Source organism: Hordeum vulgare, chromosome 4H, assembly GCF_904849725.1.
Source record: "Hordeum vulgare subsp. vulgare chromosome 4H, MorexV3_pseudomolecules_assembly, whole genome shotgun sequence".
Lineage (NCBI taxonomy): Eukaryota > Viridiplantae > Streptophyta > Magnoliopsida > Poales > Poaceae > Hordeum > Hordeum vulgare.
In genome coordinates, this window is record NC_058521.1 from 220,048,362 (window position 1) to 220,071,660 (window position 23,299).

The following is a 23,299-nucleotide window of genomic DNA, read 5'->3' on the forward strand; positions in this document are numbered from 1 at the left end:
GCCCTAAGGGAGCTACGAAGGAAACAGCACGAGCATGAAGCCGCGGACAAGGAGGTGGTCCACACCTACGTGGATGGTTCTTGTATTGCCCACCTATGAATTGTTGTATTTCTTTGGAAATGTGTTAAATTGTCATTTATTTTGCTTTGTTGCATTGTTGAATTGGTGGTGTTATATGATGGATTTGAGAGTTCGGATATGAGGGATGTGGTTGTCTTCTCAAATCAAACCCCTCTTTCCATGTATGTACTCCATTTTCCGCGGTCGAGCCATCGCCGACATCCACCCTTCTCCCATCTGTGTTGTAATCATAGATGACGTTGCCAAGTACCCTGATGATGCCTTAGCTGAGTTGCAAGACAAAGAATGTCGTCCTAAGGGAGCGGCGAAGGAAGCAACGCGTGCAAAGCCGCGGACAAGGAGGTGGTCCACACCCACATGGATGATTCTTGTATTGCCTACCTATGAATTCTTGTGTTTTCTTTGGACATGTGTTAAATTGTCATTTATTTTGTTTTCTTGCATTGTTGAATTGGTGTGTGCTATATGATGGATTTGAGAGTTTGGATACAAGGGATGTGGTTGTCCAAGAGGATGAATGAAGTGCCGTCCGGCGCTGTGACATTAAGGGGGCCGGATATGCCGAGTCCAGTTGTAGATGTTCTTACAAATGAAAACCTTGGCGAATATATTATCATAAACTAGTGGGTTCTATATTGCAAATATGATTAGCCTGCAGCAAAATTATATCAAAACAGAATTGTAAAGTTATTTAAACATATAGAGCAACTAGTAGGTTTGGATCGGTAAGGTGAGTAGCTTGTTTTTTTTTTTATCAGTAAGGTGAGTAGTTTGTTGGTATTTACAGGAGAGCTGTTATCACCAAGAACTGATTTGTAACCCCTCAATTGGCGAACCGGTTTCTCCTTCTTTTCTACTCCCTCCGTAAACTAATATAAGAGCATTTAGAACACTATTTTAATAATCTAAACGCTTTAATATTAGTTGACAGAGGGAGAATTTCCGGATGCACCGCTGCTGCTGCTTTCTTCTTGTGATGTTGGTGGAAGGCTGAGGCGAAGCTGTCCAGGCAAGGAATCCGCAAGGCTCGAAGAAGTAGCTGGGTTGCTTCTATATCCGGAACATTCTCGGTCCGAGGATGCTGTTGTCCCCGGGAAGAGCTGGAGCTCCTGAGGCCGTGATGCAACCTGACCAGAAACAACAGAGTGATGCTGCTGATTCTGCACTGGAGGTAGTGTGTTTGTTGGGGGCACCATGCGCATGGTGCTTACATTAGAAGTATTGCTCCATATATCATGCCGCGTTGGGTGAGTTGCTAAATTAGCAGTGCAGCTGCTCCCTATTGGATGTGACACCCCAAGGCTGCTTAAATTCAGGTTATTTTTTCTGATCCTTGCACCAAGCTCGTTCTGCAGTTCTATTATCTGGGCTTTGAGTGTAGTATTCTCATCTTGCAGCTCGGTCTTCTCTGAACCGACCTGTTAATAGGTGTAACATAGGCTTAACCTTGAAGGTAATGAAGCAAATAACCTGAAACAACTATGTCATTTGATAAATCAAGCAGGCATCAACCACCAGTTGGAAAGGAGACACGTCAATGGAAATTTATTTATGTGTCAGTTAATTTAAGTGAAGGCATTGCTTACGAGTACAACAGATACTTCATGGACTCTAGAAGATAAATGCACGCTAGCTAGACGTTCATCCTTATAGTGAAGAAGGAAAACAGTTATCATGAAGGCATGTTTGTGTTTGGCAGATCTTCATTAAACCATTTTGGCCCCCTTTGGAGTTAGGTCTATAAATTATCCCCGTTGTTTGAGAAACACAATAATCTACTCCCTCCATTCCTAAATATAAGTCTTTCTGAAGGTTCAACTAGTGGACTACATACGGATGTATATAGACATACCTTAGAGTGTAGATTCACTCATTTTGTTCCGTATGTAGATCCCTAGTGAAATCTCTTAAAAGACTTATATTTAGGAACGGAGGGAGTACGGAACATGCAAAATGTTTAAATTTTGAGCACAAGTATATGCACCTTTTCTGGAAGGCAAGTATATAAGCACTTAATATTTCAAAACTCACATATTGGCACTCAGTTAGAAGGGTAGATTGCTCCTTTCTAAGAGATTCAACTTGAGTAATTAAATCTCGTAGTACTCGCGCAGCATCACCCAATACTGTAGCTTTTCCACTATTTTGTCGATCATGATCTGTAATAGCAGAACTATGTTTTTCAGAAAAATAATATTGAGCAGAATGACCTGTACAAGCAATAATAATAAGCATGCAGAACTGTACAGCCCCATGGCAATACTTATTACTGGATAATGCTAGCATGATTGACGCCAAATGATAGTTACATACAAAAAGTTATCCATCTTGGCATGATTTATTCCATAAAAAGGAAAATGCAAATAATGATTTCAGGTATTTAGATAATATCTAATAGCAACCTTCTATATGGGCTAAAGAACAAGCTGATGACAACTTTCCCCTTCAGAACTTTGTTCTTCGGACAACACATGGTGGACCGCTCAAAAGTTAGCTTGGAGGAAAGCAGGAAGCAGCCTTTCACATGGGAATATTTAGCAATTTTAACAAAATGGGGCCCATTTAGACTTTTAGAATCCTAGAAAGGATTGCCAAGAAATATAAAATACTCCCTCCGTTCATTATTATAAGATGGTCTCACTTTCTTCTGATTCAGATGTATATAGACGCATTTTAGTGTGTTTGTTCACTCATTTCAGTCTGTATGTAGTCCATATTGAAATATTCAAAACATCTTATATTTGTGAACGGAGGGAGTACTGAATAATGAGATGAGTTTCACCCAAAGTAAAAACAGCAAGATGCAACAGGAACAAACAACAGACAATTGAATACAGGAATCAACATATGCTCTTCCAGTCGTGGCATCATATGAACACTACCAAACATATAACCTAATAATGAGATAGAGTGTATTGGTTCCCAGTTGCCTTTAAGTAATTAAAAAGGCATATGCGTCCAAGTTGAGGAAACAGAATGATGTAATCTATGTCCAATAATTTAACTGGTATTTTTTCCAAAAGGGAAGATTAAATCAGCTAAAAATGGTCATTGATTAATGATGCATCATACTAACCTAGCATACTGCTGAGCTCAACAAAAAGGTCATTCAACTGATCACGCTTAAGTTTCTCTCGCTCAGCTTTATGATTTTTCTTTGGAGCCTTTTCCTGGGCTCTTTTGTCAAGACACCTGCAGCACACAAATCATCAGAATAAGAGAAAAGTGTATACCAAAGGAGGGGGTGGAATATTAGAGGAAATTAAGAAGTTAAATAATGGACCATGCCTAGGTTTAGAATAATATGAAGGTGCAAATTTTACAGATATGATCAACTTAAGTCATGGAAAATGGCTGTGCCTAACTGCAAGTCTATATCGTAAGTACTGCTCCCAGCATTCATACGGCCGATCACAAGATAAAAGAGCAGGGGTCAAACTGCAGAACCCTGTGTCCTAAATAATCTTCAATTCTGCGCGGCTTCTTCTATTTTATGTTCACATGTATAGGAAAAGCGTCTTGGATGCCTCGGTTCATGCTTTTTAAATGATGGCATTTTTTCTTTGAAAGCAAAGTCTGTCAGTTCAGAGAACAGAATCCAGAGTAACTGGATGCACCGACATGGATGCAGATGCAAATGACTTTATGAAAATAATCAGGTGAAACAGTAGAGTTTATTGAAGCAGGTGAGCTCCTTGGCCATCAGGTAGTAATACGCACCTACGTCTTTTACCGGGTTAGCAAACAACTAAATTTGACATTAAAACCACTCAGCATGCAGATTTATGGTTAGCAAAAGAATACAATACATGAAGAGGTGAACTAGGGGACTGGTAACAATAAGGCAAGTTTAAGTCACAACTTAAACCTGTGGAATACTTATTTATAAAAAAAATTATGAGGAACGATGCTCGCTGAGACTATTGTTATTGATGCTGGTTGGGTCAAATGGATATAACGAGGAGATTATGCTCGGTAGGTGGAGTTTAGAATTATTCTTTGACAACAACCCAAGATGGCAAGTGAACAACGAAAAAATATAGTGGTAAGTGCTTCCAGGTTCATTCATGTGGTAGCTTAAGATCATTCCCTATGTCTGCCCCACCATCTCATCAATTAGAAAACAGAAAAATCTAGTATAACAGAAATTTGATCGTGTGCATCCTAGGCTAATTGGCCAAAGCAACAAAGCAAAATGGATTACTGCTATAAAGCTAGGTCACTCCTGTAGCTAAGCAAATAAAAAAATTGAACAAATATTTTTTTGAACAATAAGCAAATGAAAATGGATCGAGGAAGATAAGTAACTGAAGTCCAACCTGTCAACGTGCTTTTCGGCAGCAGACCTTGAGCTGCCAGCCATTGAATCTGAGCTCTCCGCATCAGCCACCATTCCAAGATTCTGGTTCCTGCATAACAGAAATGACTGCTGGAGCACACTAAGAGATAAAACTATAATCCAAGTAACAAGAAGTAATATCTTCCATCGTAAAACGCGTACTGCAAGGAATTCCAAATTTAGTCCATTTATAGATTTCAGGCTTTCACAGGAAATGATACCAGGGACGAATCAAGAGTTTGTAGTATCACCACAAGTGGAGCTGAGCTTAGACCACATGCATGAAACTACAGAGTTCTTTTCACAGGAGACAACTGTTCCAAAAATATCAGCGGACTTTGAAGTTAATCGGCCAGAATCGGTACTCGGAGGGTGCCCGGCTCGAGAACTCCCTATTCGCTGTGTTTCCCGCTCAGACAGTTACTCGGCCTGTCGGGTAACCGGGGCACAACTGTTAACTGGGATGCCGGTTTGGCCTACTAAAGCCCAAAATTTCCAGCCCGTGCACATCTCCAGCCGCCCCACGTCTTAGACTTGGAGGAAATTGGAGCTGCCGCTCATCCTCCTCTTCTCGCCCACTCACGATTCGAGCAGCTGCCGGCCAGTTCCTCGTCCCCGGCAAGCAGAGCACAGACTCGGCCCTGACCAGATCCTTGTCCCCCTAATGAGCGCACCAACCTTCAGCAGCTTAAGCTCGCCGCCGCCACCCGAGCAGCCGTCAGCGCTGCACTGTCTCCGCCGGCTCCCCTCACCCTTGGATGATATGGTCTCTGCTGCAGTTCTGCGGCTGCCTCCCGAAGCCGCTGAAGGCCGCCTTCGCTTCCACCGCTGCACTGTCCATGGCGTCCAACAGCAATGTATGTTGCTGGTCCTCCCACCAATGCTGTGTTGCTAGCTTGCTGCTGAAGCTCTGTGTTGCTGACTTGCTGCTGCTGTTGCTATTCTATATCTATATAGATGTGCAGGTCATATATTTATTTGCAATGCAGATCTGTATGCATTCTTATACAGATATAAGCAGGTCATATATTTATTTGCAATGTAGATCTGTATGCATTCTTATATAGATGAGCAGGTCATATATTTCATACTTGAAGATGTGCAGGACATATATACAACAACAAATAGATGTATTTTTTTATTTTATATGCTTGCAGATTGGTATGTGTACTGACATGTAGGCAGCATTCATTTTGGTAGCAATCTACAGCCTATAGTATGGCCTATGTAGCCTTAGGATATGTCGATATGGCCAATAGTGTCTTAGAATATATATAGATATTGTCCAGTTAATCAACAGATAAATGGGTTACTGATAAATTCAGCTAAATGGCCGATTTGCCGATTAATCCCTATTCAACACCCGACAGAGATGGTACCCGTTACCGATATCATGAACAGAATGATGTACTCTATGTCCAAGATTAAATCAGCTATGTGGTATCAGCTAAATCCCAATAACTTACCAGATAAGTAATTTACAGGAGACAGTAAATAGGAGCTGCGCCAAATACCAGCATGACACCAACTCTTTATTTGGGGAAAGATCAAGTCACTAAAGTAAAGCTATGTGGTGTAATTCTATGCCAATGAGTACCTTCACAGAAACGATCCTATCAATCACTTCAATAACCTACCCACCCCTTTCTTGGCAGCAATCTGGCATTGGTACATTGGGACCTAGAAATATTCGTTACAATTTATTTTTTACCTTATAAAAACATTTTCAAACCATCAACCACTGATAAAATCCATAATAAAACCAATTAAATCCAATTAATTATTAACTCTATGGTCTCTAACAAACCGGTATACAAACTCAACATATCAACTTGATCATTCCAACAACAAAAGCTATACGACGAGCATCATGAGATAGCCCCTACAAGGAAAAATTAAAGATCATCTCGGGCTGTTGGTGTTAAGCCAGGCCCATACCTCCCCAGTGAATCTCAAACCAAGCACAAATATAACCAGCTCTCATCTCCATAACACGCACCACCTTAACCGTGAGCATAACCAGCCCTAGCAAGCCATCGGTAGCCGACAAAGAGAACCATACCTGTAATGAATTCACATCTAAAGAAGCAGTCCTTGCTTGCCCTATCTCCGCTTGGGTGGATCTTGATCCGCTGGTGTGTGTGTGGGTGGGTGTGGGTGGGGGGTGGGGGTGGGGGGGGGGGGGAGCACGCGACGAGCGTGTGGCGGCCACCGAACACCCGCGCACTTCTGTGATGCACCCGCCAGCGAGCTGACACATGGCGATACGGGTTGCCGTCGGACCCACGGGGATTCCGACGAGATTGGACGGGATGAAGCTGGGACCCTCGAGACCAGAGATTTCACATGATGATCAGGTTTTTTTTACTAGGATAATGTTGTGCTCATTATCGGACCCAAAACACTCCTAACAGTCCTTATACGTCCATCCAACCGAACATATACCTTATTCTTCACGTATTGGATGAAATATTTGAGCCATATTTTAAGAACTTTACTCATTTATAAGATGAGTTCAAGAATAAAGGACCTTGAATTAATATAAAATGAGTTCGTTGATTCGTTTGATTCACACGATGAAGATGTTGACATAATGATGATGATGGGCATCTAGGAAGAAAGGAAGAAACAAGTGAAGCATGTTTCGAACTTCAAGGGTCCATGATTGAAGAGTTGTTCCGGGAGATAGAATGCTGACGCACGGAATCTCTACATGTCACGGCCCAAATTTCTCCAAATTTGGATGTGCATTTAGAAACATTGCATTGATAGCGATATTCTCTAGAGGCAATAATGTGATGACCATGATGCATTCATGAGTTATTTATATTGTCCTTGAAGATAATCAATGGTATGTATCAATAAGTATGTGACTTATTTGTGAAACTATATATTGTATGATGATTGTTCTAATGGTCCCTAGTAGTTAATAAGGTTATGAAGACACATACCCTTTGATTATTATATGATTTGGTTGATGACTATGTTTCAGAAGTCGTTGGCATAGAGATGCTAAATCGATAGTATGGGCTCGAGGATGGAGATCACCCAACACATGCACACTTGTGTGATGCATGAACTAGCGAGGTAACACATGGCGATGTGGGTTGTCATCGGACCCATGGGGATTCCAATGAGATGGGATGGGATGAAGCGGGGACCCTGGAAACTAGGTGAAAGGATCGATATGGTTGACTAGAGGGGGGTGAATAGGCAACTAACAAATTTTAAACTTTTCTTTAAACAAATTAGGTTTAGCAACAAATAGGTTGTCTAGATATGCAACTAAGTGAGCAACCTATGTGATGCTAACAACAACAATAATAAGCAAGAAGTAAATACAAGTAAAGGTAAGAAATAACCACGAGTGGAACTCATGAAGACAAGGATGTGTTTCCAAAGTTCCTTCCCTTTGAAGGGAAGTACGTCTTCGTTGGAGCGGTGTGGAGGCACAACTGAAAACACAATTACTCCCTAGGATGGTTTTGATAATTGATCACAACATATGCATCATTGGACTAATGTGTTTTCTAGGTATGTTTCAGAAAAGTTCAAAATATGCTATGGCTAAAGGCTTATGTGGAGATGCCCCTTGATGCAAGAAAGGAATAAGATTGGCTCAAGCTTCAAGCTAGAAGACTCTTTATTTTATATTTGTGAGAAATCACTTTTGAGTCCATAGGAAAGCCAATACTATTTAAAGGGGGTGAGGTTGTAAAATGAACTGATTGCTCAAAGTGCTCAAAGTTAGCCACCAAAATACTCAGTCATTTTCCCACATAACCATTCTGTCAAATTCCACATAGTCCAATTCGGTGTGACCAACTTCCACATTTCGGACCCACCGAGTTTGACCTCAGATAGAAACCCTGGCCATTCCCACCAAGTCGGTGCAACCGAATCCATATCGGTGCTACCGAGTTCAGTGTGACCAACATTCTGTTGCCTCGGTACACAAAATCGGAATTTCTGAGTTTGAGTACCAGTGCAACCGAGTTTGGGCATCTGACTATTAACCACCTTTTCGGTGCCACCGAGTTGTGTATATCGGTCCCACCCAGATTCAAAAGTTCTACCTTTTGTGCTAATCGGTACCACCGAGTTTGTAACTTCGATGTCACCGAGTTTGCCACTTTAGGTGTAACAGTTGGATTGTGTATGCTGCCTATATATACCCCTTCACCCACCTCTCACTCATGGGAGAAGCACTCAAAACACACACTTCATTGCCAGATTCATTTTCTGAGAGAGAACCATCTACTCATGTGTTGAGACGAAGATATTCGAATCCAACCATTTGAAACTTGATGTCTAGCCTCCCCAAACAGCTTTCCACCAAATCAATCTCTCCTACACACGCATATTCTATGAGAGAGTGATTTTGTGTTGAGGAGACTATTTTAGAAGCACAAGAGCAAGGAGTTCATTGATCTACCAAATCTATTACCTTTTGGAGGGTGGTGCCTCCTAGATTGGTTAGGTGTTGCTTGGGAGCCGCCTACTTCGCTTGTGGAGTTGAACCAAGATGTTTGTATGGGCAAGGAGATCGCCTACTTCGTGAAGATCTACCGTGAGTAAGGCTAGTCCTTCATGGGCGGAAACCGTGGTGGAATAGACAAGACCGCTTCTTCGTGGACCCCTTGTGTGTGGAGCCCTTCGTGGACTCTCGCGGTCGTTACCCTCCATGGGTTGAAGTCTCCACTAACATGAACGTACGATAGCGCCACCTATCGGAACTATGCCAAAAATCGCTGTGTCAACCTCATGTGTTTGATCTCCCTACGTTACTCCTTAACTTTACACTTGCATGTGTTTACATTCCGCTACTACACTCTTAAAACTACATTTGTAGGGTGTACTTGACTTGCTATAACTGCCAAAGCTGCTTCTCAACTAAAACTGGGAAAAGGCTAAATTTTTATCTTGTCAAGTAGTCTAATCACCCCCCTCTAGACATACTTCCAATCCTACAAGTGGTATTAGAGCTTTGGTCTCCATTGCATTGGTTTCACAACCTAAGAGAGTATGGCATTTAGTGAGGGAAATTATCTCCGTAGAGGTCCATATTTTGATGGCACTAATTTTGCTAATTGGAAGCATAAGATGAAAATGCATATTCTTGGTTTTAATCCTCATGTTTGGGTTGTTATTCGTGTTGGTGTGCAAGGTAACTTCTTTGAAGAAGGGCATGAACCTGATCGTGATGCGACAGCTGATGAACTGAAGATGTTGCAACTCAATTCTCAAGCCTGTGACATCATCTTCAATTGTCTATGCCCCGAAGAATTCAATAAAATCAGTTGCCTTGAGAATGCAAATAAAATTTGGGATACTTTGGTCGATATGCATGAAGGTATTGATTCTGTTAGAGAATCTAAGTTGGATGTGCTTCAAAGTCAGCTTGACAAGTTCAAGATGAAGGATGGTGTAGGATCGAAAGTATGTCTAGAGGGGGGTGATTAGACTACTTGACAAGATAAATATTTTGCATTTTCCCAATTTTACTTAAGAGGCAGCTACGACAGTTATAACAAGTCAAGTACACCCTACACATGCAATTCTAATAGTATAGCAGCGGAAAGTAAACATGCAAGTGTAAATAGAGGCGTAAGGTAGGGAGATCAAACACATGAGGTTGACACAGCGATTTTTGGCATGGTTCCTATAGGTGGCGCTATCGTACGTCCATGTTAGTGGATACTTCAACCCACGGAGGGTAACGACTGCGAGAGTCCATGAAGGGCTCCACCCACTGAGGGCTCCACCCACGGAGGGTCCACAAAGAAGTAGCCTTGTCTATCCCACCACGGCTTCCGTCCACGGAGGATTAGCCTTACTCACGGTAGATCTTCACGAAGTAGGTGATCTCCTTGCCCTTACAAACATCTTGGTTCAACTCCACAACACGAAGTAGGAGGCTCCCAAGCGACACCTAACCAATCCAGGAGGCACCACCCTCCAAAAGGTAATAGATGGGGTAGATCAATGAACTCCTTGCTCTTGTGCTTTTGAAGATAGTCTCCTCAACACAAATAAATATTTCAGAGAATATGCATGGGTAGGAGAGGTTGATTTGGTCGAAAGCAGTTTGGGGAGGCTAGAGATCAAGTTTCAATGATTGGATTGGAATGCCTTGGTCTCAACACATGAGTAGGTGGTTCTCTCTCGGAAAATGGATCTGGAAATGAAGTGTGTGTTCTGAGTGCTTCTCCCACGAATGAGAGGTGGGTGAAGGGGTATATATAGGCAACACCCAAAATCCAAATGTTACACACAAAAGAGCAAACTCGATGACAATGAAGTTGGAAACTCGGTGGTACCGACTAGCACTAAAGGTGTGAACTTTTGAATCTCGGTGAGACTAATATATACAACTCGGTGGCACCGAAAAGGTGTCTAACGGGCAGATGGCCAAACTCGATGGCACCGATACTCACACTCAGAAATTCATATTTTGTGTATCTTGGCAATAGAATGTTGGTCACCCAAACTCGGTAGCACCAATGTAGTTTAGGTTGCACCGATTTGGTGGGAATGGCTAGGGTTTCTGTCTTAGATCAAACTCGGTGGGTCCGATATGGAAATATTGGTGAGACCGAATTTGTGAAAGTGGAACTTGACAAAGTGGATATGTGCGAAAAATGACTGAGTGTTTTGGTGGCTAACTTTGAGCATTTGAGCAATCAGTTCATTTTACTACCTCACCCCCTTATAATAGTATTGGATTTCCTATGGACTCAAAAAGTGACTTCTCACAAATATAAAATGAAGAGTCTTCTAGCTTGAAGCTTGAGCCCATATTATTCCTTTCTTGCATCAAGGGGCATCTCCACAAAAACCTTAAGCCATAGCATCTTTTGAACTTTTCTGAAAAATACTTGGAAAACAAATTAGTCCAATGATGCATATGTTGTGATCAATTATCAAAACCACCCTAGGTAGCAATTGTTCTTTCAATCTCCCCCTTTTTGGTAATTGATGACAACATATAGATCAAAGCTTTGAGAAAAGATATATCAATGATTAGCATCGATGCTTTGAGAAGTATGTGAAAAGAAAGAGCTCCCCCTAAATTTGTGCATTATGTAAAATTTGCATGTGAATGCAAATGCACAATCGATTAGGATCATGGGTTACTCTTCCATGTCACATACATCTTGGTGGTGCGTAAAAATAATAGCAATGCACATGACACCAACAAGATAAGTGAGTGATCATCACAAGGATAGCTAAGAGATGATATTGTAGCATCACACAGGATAAAGCGTATGATAAATCACACAGATAGGATAAAGTCATCCAACAACCAAAGTTTTTGAAAACCAAATGAGAGCAAATAAAGTCAAAAGCTCTCTCTCACACGAAGTATATGATCTATATATTTCTCCCCCTTTGGCAACAAGTTACCAAAAAGTTCAAAAGTATAAAACTACTCGTCTCTCTGGGCAGCTGATGATGGAGTCAACAGAACAACGTCTGTGAAGTCGTCTGCTGATGTCCCTAGAGCTGGAGGAGTTGATACTATAGGTGCTTGAGCTGAACCTGGTGCTGAAGGTGCTGAAGCTTGTGCTGAAGATGTCTAACATGTCTCCTGAGCTAGAACAACCGCTGACCGAGGCCTGGTGCTGAACCTAGTAGTAGTGGGAGGAGGAGACTCATCCTCGTCATCATCATCATCTTCATCTTCATCTTTAGAGCGTGGAATCTTCACAAAGTCAACTTCATGTTGAAGTTGTCTGACAATGGTGGTCAACTCAATTATCTTCACATCCTCGATGTTCTTCTCCATGCCTTGGACATAGCTAACTAGAAATGTCATTTGCTCAACTTGAGTTCTGAGGTGTGGAACTGGAGGTGGCCTATTTCTAGCAGCTTCAGCCTCTGTTGCCTCTGCTGCCATTCTTGCTGCAGCTGAGTTGGGATCATTGTCATCCATCACAACCTCATTATCTTCAAATTCAGGCTGAAGAGGTAGATGGGGACGATCAAGTAGATATGCATGCTTGCCTAGCTTGGCATTGATGAACATTTGAATGTAAGGTGCATATCCACAAGATCTCTTCTGATCCGTAGCAGTTCTCCGGATAGTCTCAACTATCAAGTCCATCACTCTAAATCTGGTATGGATGTCTAGCAGGTGCAGTAGCTTGATGGAATGTTCTCTAATCATCTTCTCATCTCCTGATTTAGGCATCGTCATGTATCCCAGAATTGTTCGTTGTAGGAATGCCTGCTTGCAGAAAGTACACCTGAACCCATCTTGTGACTAGCCAAGTACCTGTGTGGAATTGTCTTGTACATATTGGCCATTGAGTTGTGACTCTGCTTTGCTTCTGCATACAAATCTACATCTGATACTTCCTGCTTGGGGGCACCAATGATAGCAGGCCATTCAGCAATTGTAGCTTCGTACTTGTGACCATCAGTCATCCAGACTAAAGAGTCATCATAGAAATGAACAGTTGCATAGAATTGCATGATCAGCTCATCATTCCATGGGGTCATCTCTTTGCCAACAAACTCTTCTATGTCAACTAGCCTGAAGTTCTCTTGAACACGGGGAAACAAATTCTCATTTTCTTTGATATATGCCCAATTGACATACCTCATATCACTAACAGCAGGACTCTTGTCAAACAAGACAGTCTCATAAAAATCTTGTTATCCTTGGTGTGAAACCTTGGATCAACAACAGTTCTTCTTCTGACAGCACATGTATCATTAGCTCTCCACTTTCTTAGTCTGGCATACTTCCTCTTCTTCATATCCTCTGTTATAGGACGAGCAACATTGTGGAGTGGAAGGGTTGGTCTGAGCTTCCTGAGAATTGGTGCTTTCTCATCTTCTTCCTCCTTTGCATCATGGGCACTAGATGTAGGGCCTTTGCTCTTGGCAGCTGCAGGTATGTCCTTGGTGGTCTTCCTGGAAGCTGGAGCCTTCTTTGCTTTAGCAGCAGGCTTAGGAGCAGACTTCATTGCATCAGCCATCAGTTACTTCTTCTTGGGAGGAACTAGGATCTCCTCAGGAGCTTCTTCCTCAGGAGCTTCTGGATCTTCATACATGGAAGATTTTCTGCCAACAAGATGGAAAGTTGTCTTCCTGGACCTCTTCACACCAGCTTTCTTTACAGGCGCATCCTTGGAAAGCTCAGTGCTCTTCCTAGCATACTCAAGTGCTCTCAGATCAGCATCACTAGCAGATATCTTCCTCACAGCTTTCCTTGGAGGAGCCTTAGGACGAGCTGAAGTTTCCTCTGGCATGAAAACTGAGTCCTCTTCATCAGAAAATAGCTCCCTTCTCTGCCTGGTGGATGCCTTGGGCAAGCCATGAGAGCTGGGAGAACTTGGGTCTGAAGCAGGCTTCTGTGGACCAGTGCCTGAGTCCATCTCAACACTCTGCTCTCTAAAGTCATTCTGACTATCTTCTGAACCTAACATACTGACAGACACGCTCAGCAGCATATAATAGAACCTGTGAAGTGGATATAGGAAAGACAAAATGGATGAGCATCACAAAATTCAGATGTTCTTGAAAATTTGAAGTGTGCAACTTAGGGTATGATCTTTTGCAGAATGTAAATTGGTGGAACCGATTTTACAAACTCGGTCTCACTGAGTTGCATACTACGGCAAATCAGATCCGAAATTTCCTACTTCTACTAATCTAAGGATTCATCTGGTGGACAGGAGGTTTGCACATGGTGGTATGAAGAATAAAGATTCCAATGTGTGAGAATCGAACGGGGAAATGCAAAGAGGATCAAACCGCACCCTAGCTCGGTGGTGGTTCGGCTACAGGCGATGACGACGGAGTAGATTGCATCGACGGCGGCAAATCCAAGAGGCGCCGGCGCTCGGGGATACAAAGGAGATGACCTGGGGTCTTGGGGGGGCAGCGAGGGTTTGGCGAATGAACCGTTTTGAAGAAGTGAAATCAAAGGACTCAGTCCACAGATATATATACCCGTGCGCTGTCGGTGTCACGGAGATGGAAAAATCGGTGTCATCGAGTTCCTCAACTGTTAGTAGAGAGGGAAACTCGGTGTAACCGAGTTGGCAATTTCGGTGGTACCGAGATAGGAAAACCTGATCAACTTTGAAAAATCGGTGGCGCCGATTTTGCGGAGTAGGTCACACCGAGTTTTCAAAGAGATTTTGGAAGGCAGCCTTTGACGATATGGAACTCCGAGTGCACCTTCACACAGAGGGATCGACAAGTTCTTGTTCAAGTTTTGTGATGAAGCATGAATAGAACTTGAGATGAGATAGGATAGATAGCTAGAGAAGGGTCCTAGGCATTCTTGTCCATCCAATTGGCAAAAGATAAATCAAAAGCCAATAACAACAATTGGATGTGCTCGAATGATCAAACACATGTAGACCAACATGCTCACACTATAAGAATGATGAAGAAAACATGGTGAACATGCACAAACATCCTAGCAACTATCATGCACCTGGGCGATGACAAAGTCATATATATATATATATATATATATATATATATATATATATATATCAGTATATTGACATAGGAGCCAAGTAAGAATACTTGATCATAGGTCATACTCATCGTTAAGCACAAGTGGGGTTACCACTTTTACATAAGAATCAATGTGTTCATATCCTAAGGAGATGCTTATACTCAAGTCTTAGAGTAAATCTCCCCTTTGATATGATATCCCCCCTATGAGGGATCAACTAAACTTGGGTTTTGTCGTAGAAGACTTCAAGTAGGTGAAGTAGTGGTGGATGCTCAATGTTGATGAAGATCATCTTGAATTGGGAGCAATCCTTGTTGTTTTCATACTCCTTTCACCTACATGGGTTAGTCCCAAAGCAAAAGGAACATATGCAAGAATATCTATGGACATGGAGTGAAGCACACATGGGATAATGTCCAAAGATGCATTAGTTAGCTTGTTCCTTGCTTACCTTTGAGGGTATGTGTGACTCCTTGAACTAATGCATATGGTTGAGGTTGATTGCATATAGTTCTTTCCAAAATGAATAAGAGTGAATTTCATTAGCAGAGTCACCCCTCAAGAACTTCTAGTTCTCCCTCTTGGGAATCCACACCAAATTGATGGTAATCCTTGGAGTTGTGGTAGCACTTGTTGAGGTAGAGCTAGTAGTATCCTTGGGAATCAACTTGACCTTGGCTTGGGGTTCTTCTTCAAATAAGTCATTGTCATCTTGAAGCTTTCCCTTGCCTTTGTGGTCTTGTGGTAGAAGGCCATCTTGTGAGCTCGTTCCTTCGGAAGGAGTCGAAACACACTTCTCTTCTTGGGGAACAAACTTGGGAGTGGGATATGGACCTTGTTCCCAAACATCTTCGTTGACGTTGAAGTAGCCAACACCTTGTTTCTTCCGATGTCCTCCTTTCTTGCGCACAATTTCCTCATATTGCTTACTTCCGGGAAGACTCTTGAATACACCTCTCTCTATAATCCTTTTCAACATATCATTTTCTTGCTCAAGTGTAACTTATCTAAGATAATCATTAGCGGAATCAATAGAGTTACTAGCAACAACATTATTGGATTTAGCTTTAGCATTATTGTTATTAGATGAAGAAACCTTCTTGCCTTTGTTACTAGTGTTCCTAGATTTAACTTGTGGAACAAAGTTAGACAAGAGTAATCATTTGGCTAGATAAGAAGAACTCTTCTTTCGAAGATCATCATTGATTGTTTTTAAGAACTCATGCTCTTTCTCCAAGTTGAGCTTCTCAAAGCATAGCTTCTCATGGGTTCTTGCAAGCTCTCTATGATCTTATAGAGTAGTATCATGAGCTAACTTAAGAGTTTTTAATTCTTGAGTTAGTCATTCAATTTCTTCCTTATCATCATCATTCGATTTCTCTTGACTAGCATGATAAATAGGAAGTTCATTTTTAGTGCATTCACTAGTTTTATCTAGAAGCAAGTCATCTTCTCCTAACAAGTCATCCTCATCACTATTGAAATCAAGACACTCAGGATGTGATACCTTGGGGCCTTTAGCCATGAAGAAGTTTCCGACTCCCTCATTTGGTGAATCAAATAAGTCGTAGGAGTTGGTGGAAACAAGCGCAATCCCGACAACATCTTCATCTTGACTATAGTCAGAGTTGGAGTGATAGCTTATCTTGGAGTGGTGATCAGACTCGGAGCCAGAGACCCCTTCACCAACATGAGCTTGATGTATTCTTCTTGAACTGCTCTTGGTGTATTTGTTCTTCGTCTCCGATTCCTTGCCTCTATGTGTGTGTCTTCGTTCATAGTGATCTTCTCTGCTCCTTCTCTCTCTACGAGGTGACTCATCTCTTGAACTTCGTCTTTGAGATGACTCATCTCTTCTTTTGTAGGGAGCCGAGCACTCATTTGAGTAGTGTCTGGGCTTCCCACAATTCTAGCAGTTTCGGTCACGACTGGACGAACGCTTCTCATCATGTCTTGAACTTGAGCTTCTATCTTTGCTTCTACTCTTGTAGAACTTGTTGAATTTTCTAACCATGAGGCTTATCTCTTCATCAGTGACAAGATTGTCTTTTGAAGTAGCGGGAGCATCACATGAAGCTTTATAAGCACCTCTTGACTTGTTGTGCAGCTCATCTTTGTCCTTGAGTGACATCTCATGAGCAACAATCCTACCAATGACTTCAGTTGGCTTGAGATCACTGTAATTTGGCATCATTTCACTGGTAGAAAAAGGGCCTTTTGTCCCGGTTCATAAGGACCTTCTGTCCCGGTTTCGGAACCGGGACAAAAAGGTCGTTACTAATGCCCTTTGCCTTTAGTCCCGGTTCTTACACGAACCGAGATAGATGGGCCTCCACATGGCCGTTGCGGCCAGGCCAAGCAGGGAGGGCTTTAGTCCCGGTTGATGACACCAACCGGGACCAAAAGGCATCCACTCGTCAACACCTGGCTGGAGCTGGAGTTGAGAGGGTTACGGCAAAAACTGGATGCACTTCGTGTACAAAACGGACAATCTCTTTCGAAGTATCAGGGTTTCATACGGAAACTCGTCTGTTACAAAGGGATTTCATTTTTTTGAACTTATTTGAACTCCATAGTTTTTCTGTGTTCAAAATGCACCATTCAAAGCCACATCATCAATTTACAACCCTTTCTGACTTCATTTGTTATTTTTCATGCATTTACTGATTATTTTGAGCTATAAGACCATGAAATTGAAAAAAATTTGAAATGAACTCTGAAAAGGTTTCAAGTTGGCATGGTATCATCATTTCACCCACATAGCATGTGCGAGAAAGTTGAGAGGGTTACGGAAAAAACTGGATGCACTTCGTGTACAAAACGGACAATCTCTTTTGAAGTATCAGGGTTTCATACGGAAACTCGTATGTTACAAAGGGATTTCATTTTTTTGAACTTATTTGAGCTCCATAGTTTTTCTGTGTTCAAAATGCACCATTCAAAGCCACATCATCAATTTACAACCCTTTCTGACTTCATTTGTTATTTTTCATGCATTTACTGATTATTTTGAGCTATAAGACCATGAAATTGAAAAGCATTTGAAATGAACTCTGAAAAGGTTCCAAGTTGGCAGTGGTGACAATTTTAACACAACACATGATATCCATTACATCTAGGGCACAACATTACATTTGTTCAAGTTCACAACAGTGCACAAATGATAGAATTACATCTAGGGCACAACACACTAGCAGAAACATAACACACACACTGCCACTTAATTGGTTTGCTTAGATCAAATAGAAACTAAACTAGCTACAATGATGATGCCAAGAACAAAGAGAAAACCCATTGTTTCCATGAGCTTATTCCTTTTTTGCAACTTCAATTGCATTTTCTTGTTTTCATTGTTCACATCCATAACCTTCTTCTCCATCCTACTAGCTTTGATCCAACTACATTCAAGGCAACCATGGAGCTCCTCAAAAGCTTGCCCCACTAGCTCAGTGGGAGGGGGGTCAATCCAAACAACCCAATCACACTCATAAGGAAGCTGTTAAATCAGAGTTCACATAATTAGGTGAAATTCATAACTTTGCAATAAATCGATGAAAATAGAGTACCAAATGATGTTTTGAGGAATTACATCGAGTGGACAACCCAAAAACCTTCTTCCCGTGCTTGCTCCACCCCAAGAAACACGGCGAGCAGGAATTAGCCCATGCCCCGGGCAACGGTGATTCGAGCGCTCCTCAAGGCCGTAGAAACTTGGATTGGGAATGAAAAATTCGGATTGGAACTGCACAATCCCGCAGCCATCCTCCTACGAGCCAGAAAGGCGCATATTATGGCCCATCCCGCGAAACCCTAGATGAGAAATCCCCAAATCCAATGTCAACCGAAAATCCAAATCGACTTACCTCACTGTCTGCGGAGGAGCTTGCACACGACATTGCGGACGTACACATGGACGTGCCCCAGCGGTGAAAACGGGGATGGGCGTGACAGACCGCTAAATCTAGACAAATCTCAGGAAAAATAGAGCTCTGAGGTCGAGCTTCGAGAGGAGAAAGCTTAACTAGTGTGGCTCGGGTATTTCATCGAACACCTCATGTGCATAGGAGGTAAGCTAGAGCACCCAAATGCCCTCCCCTCGCCGGCCAGAAAAAAATAGAGTGCTCTGCCGCGGCGATGGGTATATATAGGCAAATTATTTGTCCCGGTTCGTGGCATAAACCGGGGCTAAAGCCCCCCCTTCTAAACCGGTTCAAGGCATGAACCGGTACCAATGGATGTGGGCCAGGAGCGCGGCCCATTGTTCCCGGTTCGTGCCTAGAACCGGGACAAATGGGTCCACACGAACCGGGACCAATGCCCACGAGGCCCCGGCCGGCCCCCTGGGCTCATGAACCGGGACTAATGCCCCCCATGGGTCACGGTTCATGAAGAACCGGAACTAATGGGCTGGCCGGGCCCGAACCAAAGCCCTATTTTCTACTAGTGTTTGGATCAATGTGCACACTGTGTCATACTTGCCATCAAGAGCTCTAAGTATCTTCTTGATGATGAATTTGTCTGTCATCTCTTCGCTTCCTAAGCTGACAATCTCATTGGTGATGAGAGCTAGCCTAGATTACATTTGAGCGACTCCTTCACCATCCCTCATCTTGAACTTGTCAAAGCTAATTTTGAAGCACATCCAACTTAGATTCTCTGACAGAATCAGTACCTTCGTGCATATCAATCAAACTATCCCAAATTTCTTGCATTCTCAAGATGACATATTTTGTTGAATTCTTCGGGGCAAAGGCAATTGAAGATGATATCGCACGATTGAGCATTAAGTTGTAACATCTTCAGTTCATTAGTTGTTGCATCACGATCTGGTTCATGCCCATATCCAAAGAAGTTACCTTGCACACCAACATGAATAATAGCCCAAACATGAGGATTAAAGCCAAGTATATGCATTTTAATTTTATGCTTCTAACTAGCAAAATTTGTGCCATCAAAGTAAGAACCTCTACGAAGAAAATTTCCCTCACTAGATGCCATACTCACCTAGGTTGCTAAACCAATGAAATGGATACCAAAGCTCTGATACCACTTGTAGGATCAAAAGTATGTCTAGAGGGGGGGGGTGATTAGACTACTTGACATGATAATTTTTTTTGCCTTTTCCCAATTTTACTTGAGAGGCAGCTACGACAGTTATAACAAGTCAAGTACAACCTAAACATGCAGTTCTAATAGTATAGCAGCGGAAAGTAAAGATGCAAGTGTAAATAGAGGAGTAAGGTAGGGAGATCAAACGCATGAGGTTGACACGACAATTTTTGGCATTGTTCCGAAGGTGGCGCTATCGTACGTCCATGTTAGTGGAGACTTCAACCCACGGAGGGTAACGGCTGCGAGAGTCCATGGAGGGCTCCACCCACGGAGGGTCCACAAATAAGCGGCCTTGTCTATCCCACCACATCTTCCATCCACGGAGGAATAGACTTACTCACGGTAGATCTTCATGAAGTAGGCGATCTCCTTGCCCTTCCGAACATCTTGGTTCAACTCCACAACACGAAGTAGGAGGCTCCCAAGCGGCACCTAACCAATCTAGGAGGCACCACCCTCCAAAAGGTAATAGATGGGGTAGATCAATGAACTCCTTGCTTTTGTGCTTCTAAAGATAGTCTCCTCAACACAAATCACCCTCTCACAGAATATGCTTGGGTAGGAGAGGTTGATTTGGTGGAAATCAGTTTGGGGAGGCTAGAGATCAAGTTTCAAATCATTGGATTGGAATGTCTTGGTCTCAACACATGAGTAGGTGGTTCTCTCTCAGAAAAAGGATACAGAAATGAAGTGTGTATTCTGAGTGCTTCTCCCACGAATGAGAGGTGGGTGAAGGGGTATATGTAGGCAGCAGCCAAAATACAACCGTTACACACAAAAGAGCAAACTCGGTGACACCGAAGTTGGAAACTCGGTGGTACCGACTAGCACTAAAGGTGTGAACTTTTTAATCTCGGTGAGACCGATATATAAAACTTCGTGGCACCGAAAAGGTGACTAATGGCCAGATGGCCAAACTCGATGGCAACGATACTCAAACTCGGAAATTCCGATTTTGTGTATCTTGGCAACAGAATGTTGGTCGCCGAAACTCGATAGCACCGATGTAGTTTCGGTTGCACCATTTTGGTGGGAATGGCTAGGGTTCTTGTTTTATGTAAAACTCGGTGGGTCCGATATGGAAATGTTGGTGAGACCGAATTTGTGAATGTGGAACTTGACAAAGTGGATATGTGGGAAAAATGACTCAGTGTTTTGGTGGCTAACTTTGAGCATTTGAGCAATCCGTTCATTTTACTACCTCAACCCCTTTTAATAGTATTGACTTTCCTATGAAGAGTCTTCTAGCTTGAAGCTTGAGCCAATATTATTCCTTTTTTGCATCAAGGGGCATCTCCACAAAAACCTTAAGCCATAGCATCTTTTGAATTTTTCCGAAATATACTTGGAAACATATTAGTCCAATGATGCATATGTTGTGATCAATTATCAAAACCACCCCAGGGAGCAATTGTGCTTTCAGATGGTGAAGGTGTCGCTGAAATGTACTCTAGGCTAGCTCTTATCACCAATGAGATTGCGGGCTTAGGAAGCAAAGAGATGACCGACAAATTCATCATCTAGAAGATACTTAGAGCTCTTGATGGAAAGTATGACACAGTATGCACATGATCCAGATGATTCCAAACTACAAAGATCTCAAGCCAAGTGAAGTCATTGGTAGGATTGTTGCTCATGAGATGTCACTCAAGGACAAAGATGAGCTGCACAACAATTCAAGCGGTGCTTATAAAGCTTCTTGTCATGCTCCCTCTACTTCAAAGGACAATCTTGTCATTGATGAAGAGATAAGCCTCATGGTCAGAAAATTCATCAAGTTCTACAAAAGTAGAGGAAAAGAGAGAAACTCAAGCTCAAGACACGATGAGAAGCATTCGTCCAGTCATGGTCGAAACTGCTACAATTGTGGGAAGCCTGTACACTACTCAAATGAGTGGTCGGCTCCCTACAAACAAATATAAGAGTCAGCTCGAAGACGAAGCTCAAGAGATGAGTCACCTTGCACAGAGAGAAGGAGTAGAGAAGATCACTATGAACGAAGACACTCATGGAGAGGCAAGGAATCGGAGAAGAAGGACAAATACACCAAGAGCAGCTCAAGAATAAGACATCAAGCTCATGTTGGTGAATGTGTTTCTAACTCCGAGTCTGACCACCACTCCGAGAGAAGCTATCACTCCAACTCTAACTATAGTCAAGATGAAGGTGTTGCCGGCATTGCACTTGTTTCCTCCAACTCCTATGACCTATTTGATTCACCAAATGAGGGGTTCGGAAACTGCTTCATGGCTAAAGGCCCCAAGGTATCTGATACATCTCCAACGTATCTATAATTTTTGATGGTTCCATGCTATTATCTTGTCAAACTTTGGATGCTTTGTATGCATTTTATATCTTTTTCGGGACTAACTTATTAACTCAGTGCCAATTGCCACTTCCTGTTTTTTTCCGTGTTTTTGACCTTTTCGAGAGGAGAATATCAAACGTAGTCCAAACGGAATAAAACCTCCGAAAAGATATTTTCCGGAACAGAAGATACGCAGGGAGCTTGAGAACCAAGGCAAAGGGCACCAGGGGAGGCCACAAGCCCCCTAGCCGCAGCCTGGGGGGCGCCTAACAGGCTTGTGGGCCCCCCATGGCTCCTTTGCCCTACTTCTTCCGCCTATAACTCCCTGAAAAATCTGAAACCACGGGAGAGAGCCAAGAAAATACTTTTCCGTCGGCGCAAGCTTCTGTCTCCGCAAGATCCCATCTGGGGCACGTTCTGGTGCCCTGCCGGACGGGGGATTCAGACACGGAGGGCTTCTTCATCAACACCATTGCCTCTTCGATGTTGCGTGAGTAGTTCACTACAGACCTTCGGGTCCATAGCTAGTAGCTAGATGGCTTCTTCTCTCTCTTGGATCTTCAATACAAAGTTCTCCATGATCTTCATGGAGATCTATCTGATGTAATCCTCTTTTGCGGTGTGTTTGATGAGATCTGATGAATTGTGGATTTATGATCAGATTATCTATGAATCTTATTTGAGTTTCTTCTGATCTCTTATATGCATGATTTCATATCCTTGTAATTCTCTTCGAGTTGTGGGTTTCGTTTGGCCAACTTGATCTATAATTCTTGCAATGGGAGAAGTGCTTGGTTTTGGGTTCATACCGTGCGGTGTCCTCACCCAGTGATAGAAGGGGTAGCGAGGCACGCATCATGTTGTTGCCATCAAGGGTAAACATATGGGGTTTATATCTATTACATGAATTTATCCCTCTACATCATGACATCTTGCTTAAGGCGTTACTCTGTTTGTTATGAACTCAATACACTAG

The 23,299-nt window shown here is 42.5% G+C and overlaps 1 protein-coding gene and 1 long non-coding RNA gene across 4 annotated transcripts; one reads left to right on the plus strand and one right to left on the minus strand.

The window, feature by feature from the left end:
• Positions 1-667: 667 nt before the first annotated feature.
• LOC123448418 (transcription factor BHLH062-like) lies at positions 668-6,657 on the minus strand. 3 transcript variants are annotated; one of them, XM_045125280.1, is made up of 6 exons: positions 6,483-6,657; positions 4,401-4,490; positions 3,158-3,273; positions 2,113-2,240; positions 1,293-1,499; positions 668-1,208 (listed from the first exon to the last, which is right to left on the minus strand). In XM_045125280.1, exons 2-6 carry the CDS (start codon positions 4,472-4,474, stop codon positions 1,002-1,004), a joined length of 732 nt encoding a protein of 243 aa, XP_044981215.1. In that variant the 5' UTR covers positions 4,475-4,490; positions 6,483-6,657; the 3' UTR covers positions 668-1,001. The 3 variants fall into 3 exon arrangements, with proteins under 3 accessions (XP_044981215.1, XP_044981213.1, XP_044981214.1); XM_045125278.1 differs by having other exon boundaries at positions 668-1,499; XM_045125279.1 differs by lacking the exon at positions 6,483-6,657 and adding an exon at positions 6,359-6,467 and having other exon boundaries at positions 668-1,499.
• Positions 4,497-7,404, plus strand: LOC123448419. The gene is made up of 2 exons (XR_006631743.1): positions 4,497-5,277; positions 7,035-7,404. It is a non-coding gene; the product is annotated as an uncharacterized LOC123448419 (long non-coding RNA).
• The last annotated feature ends 15,895 nt before the right edge of the window (positions 7,405-23,299 follow it).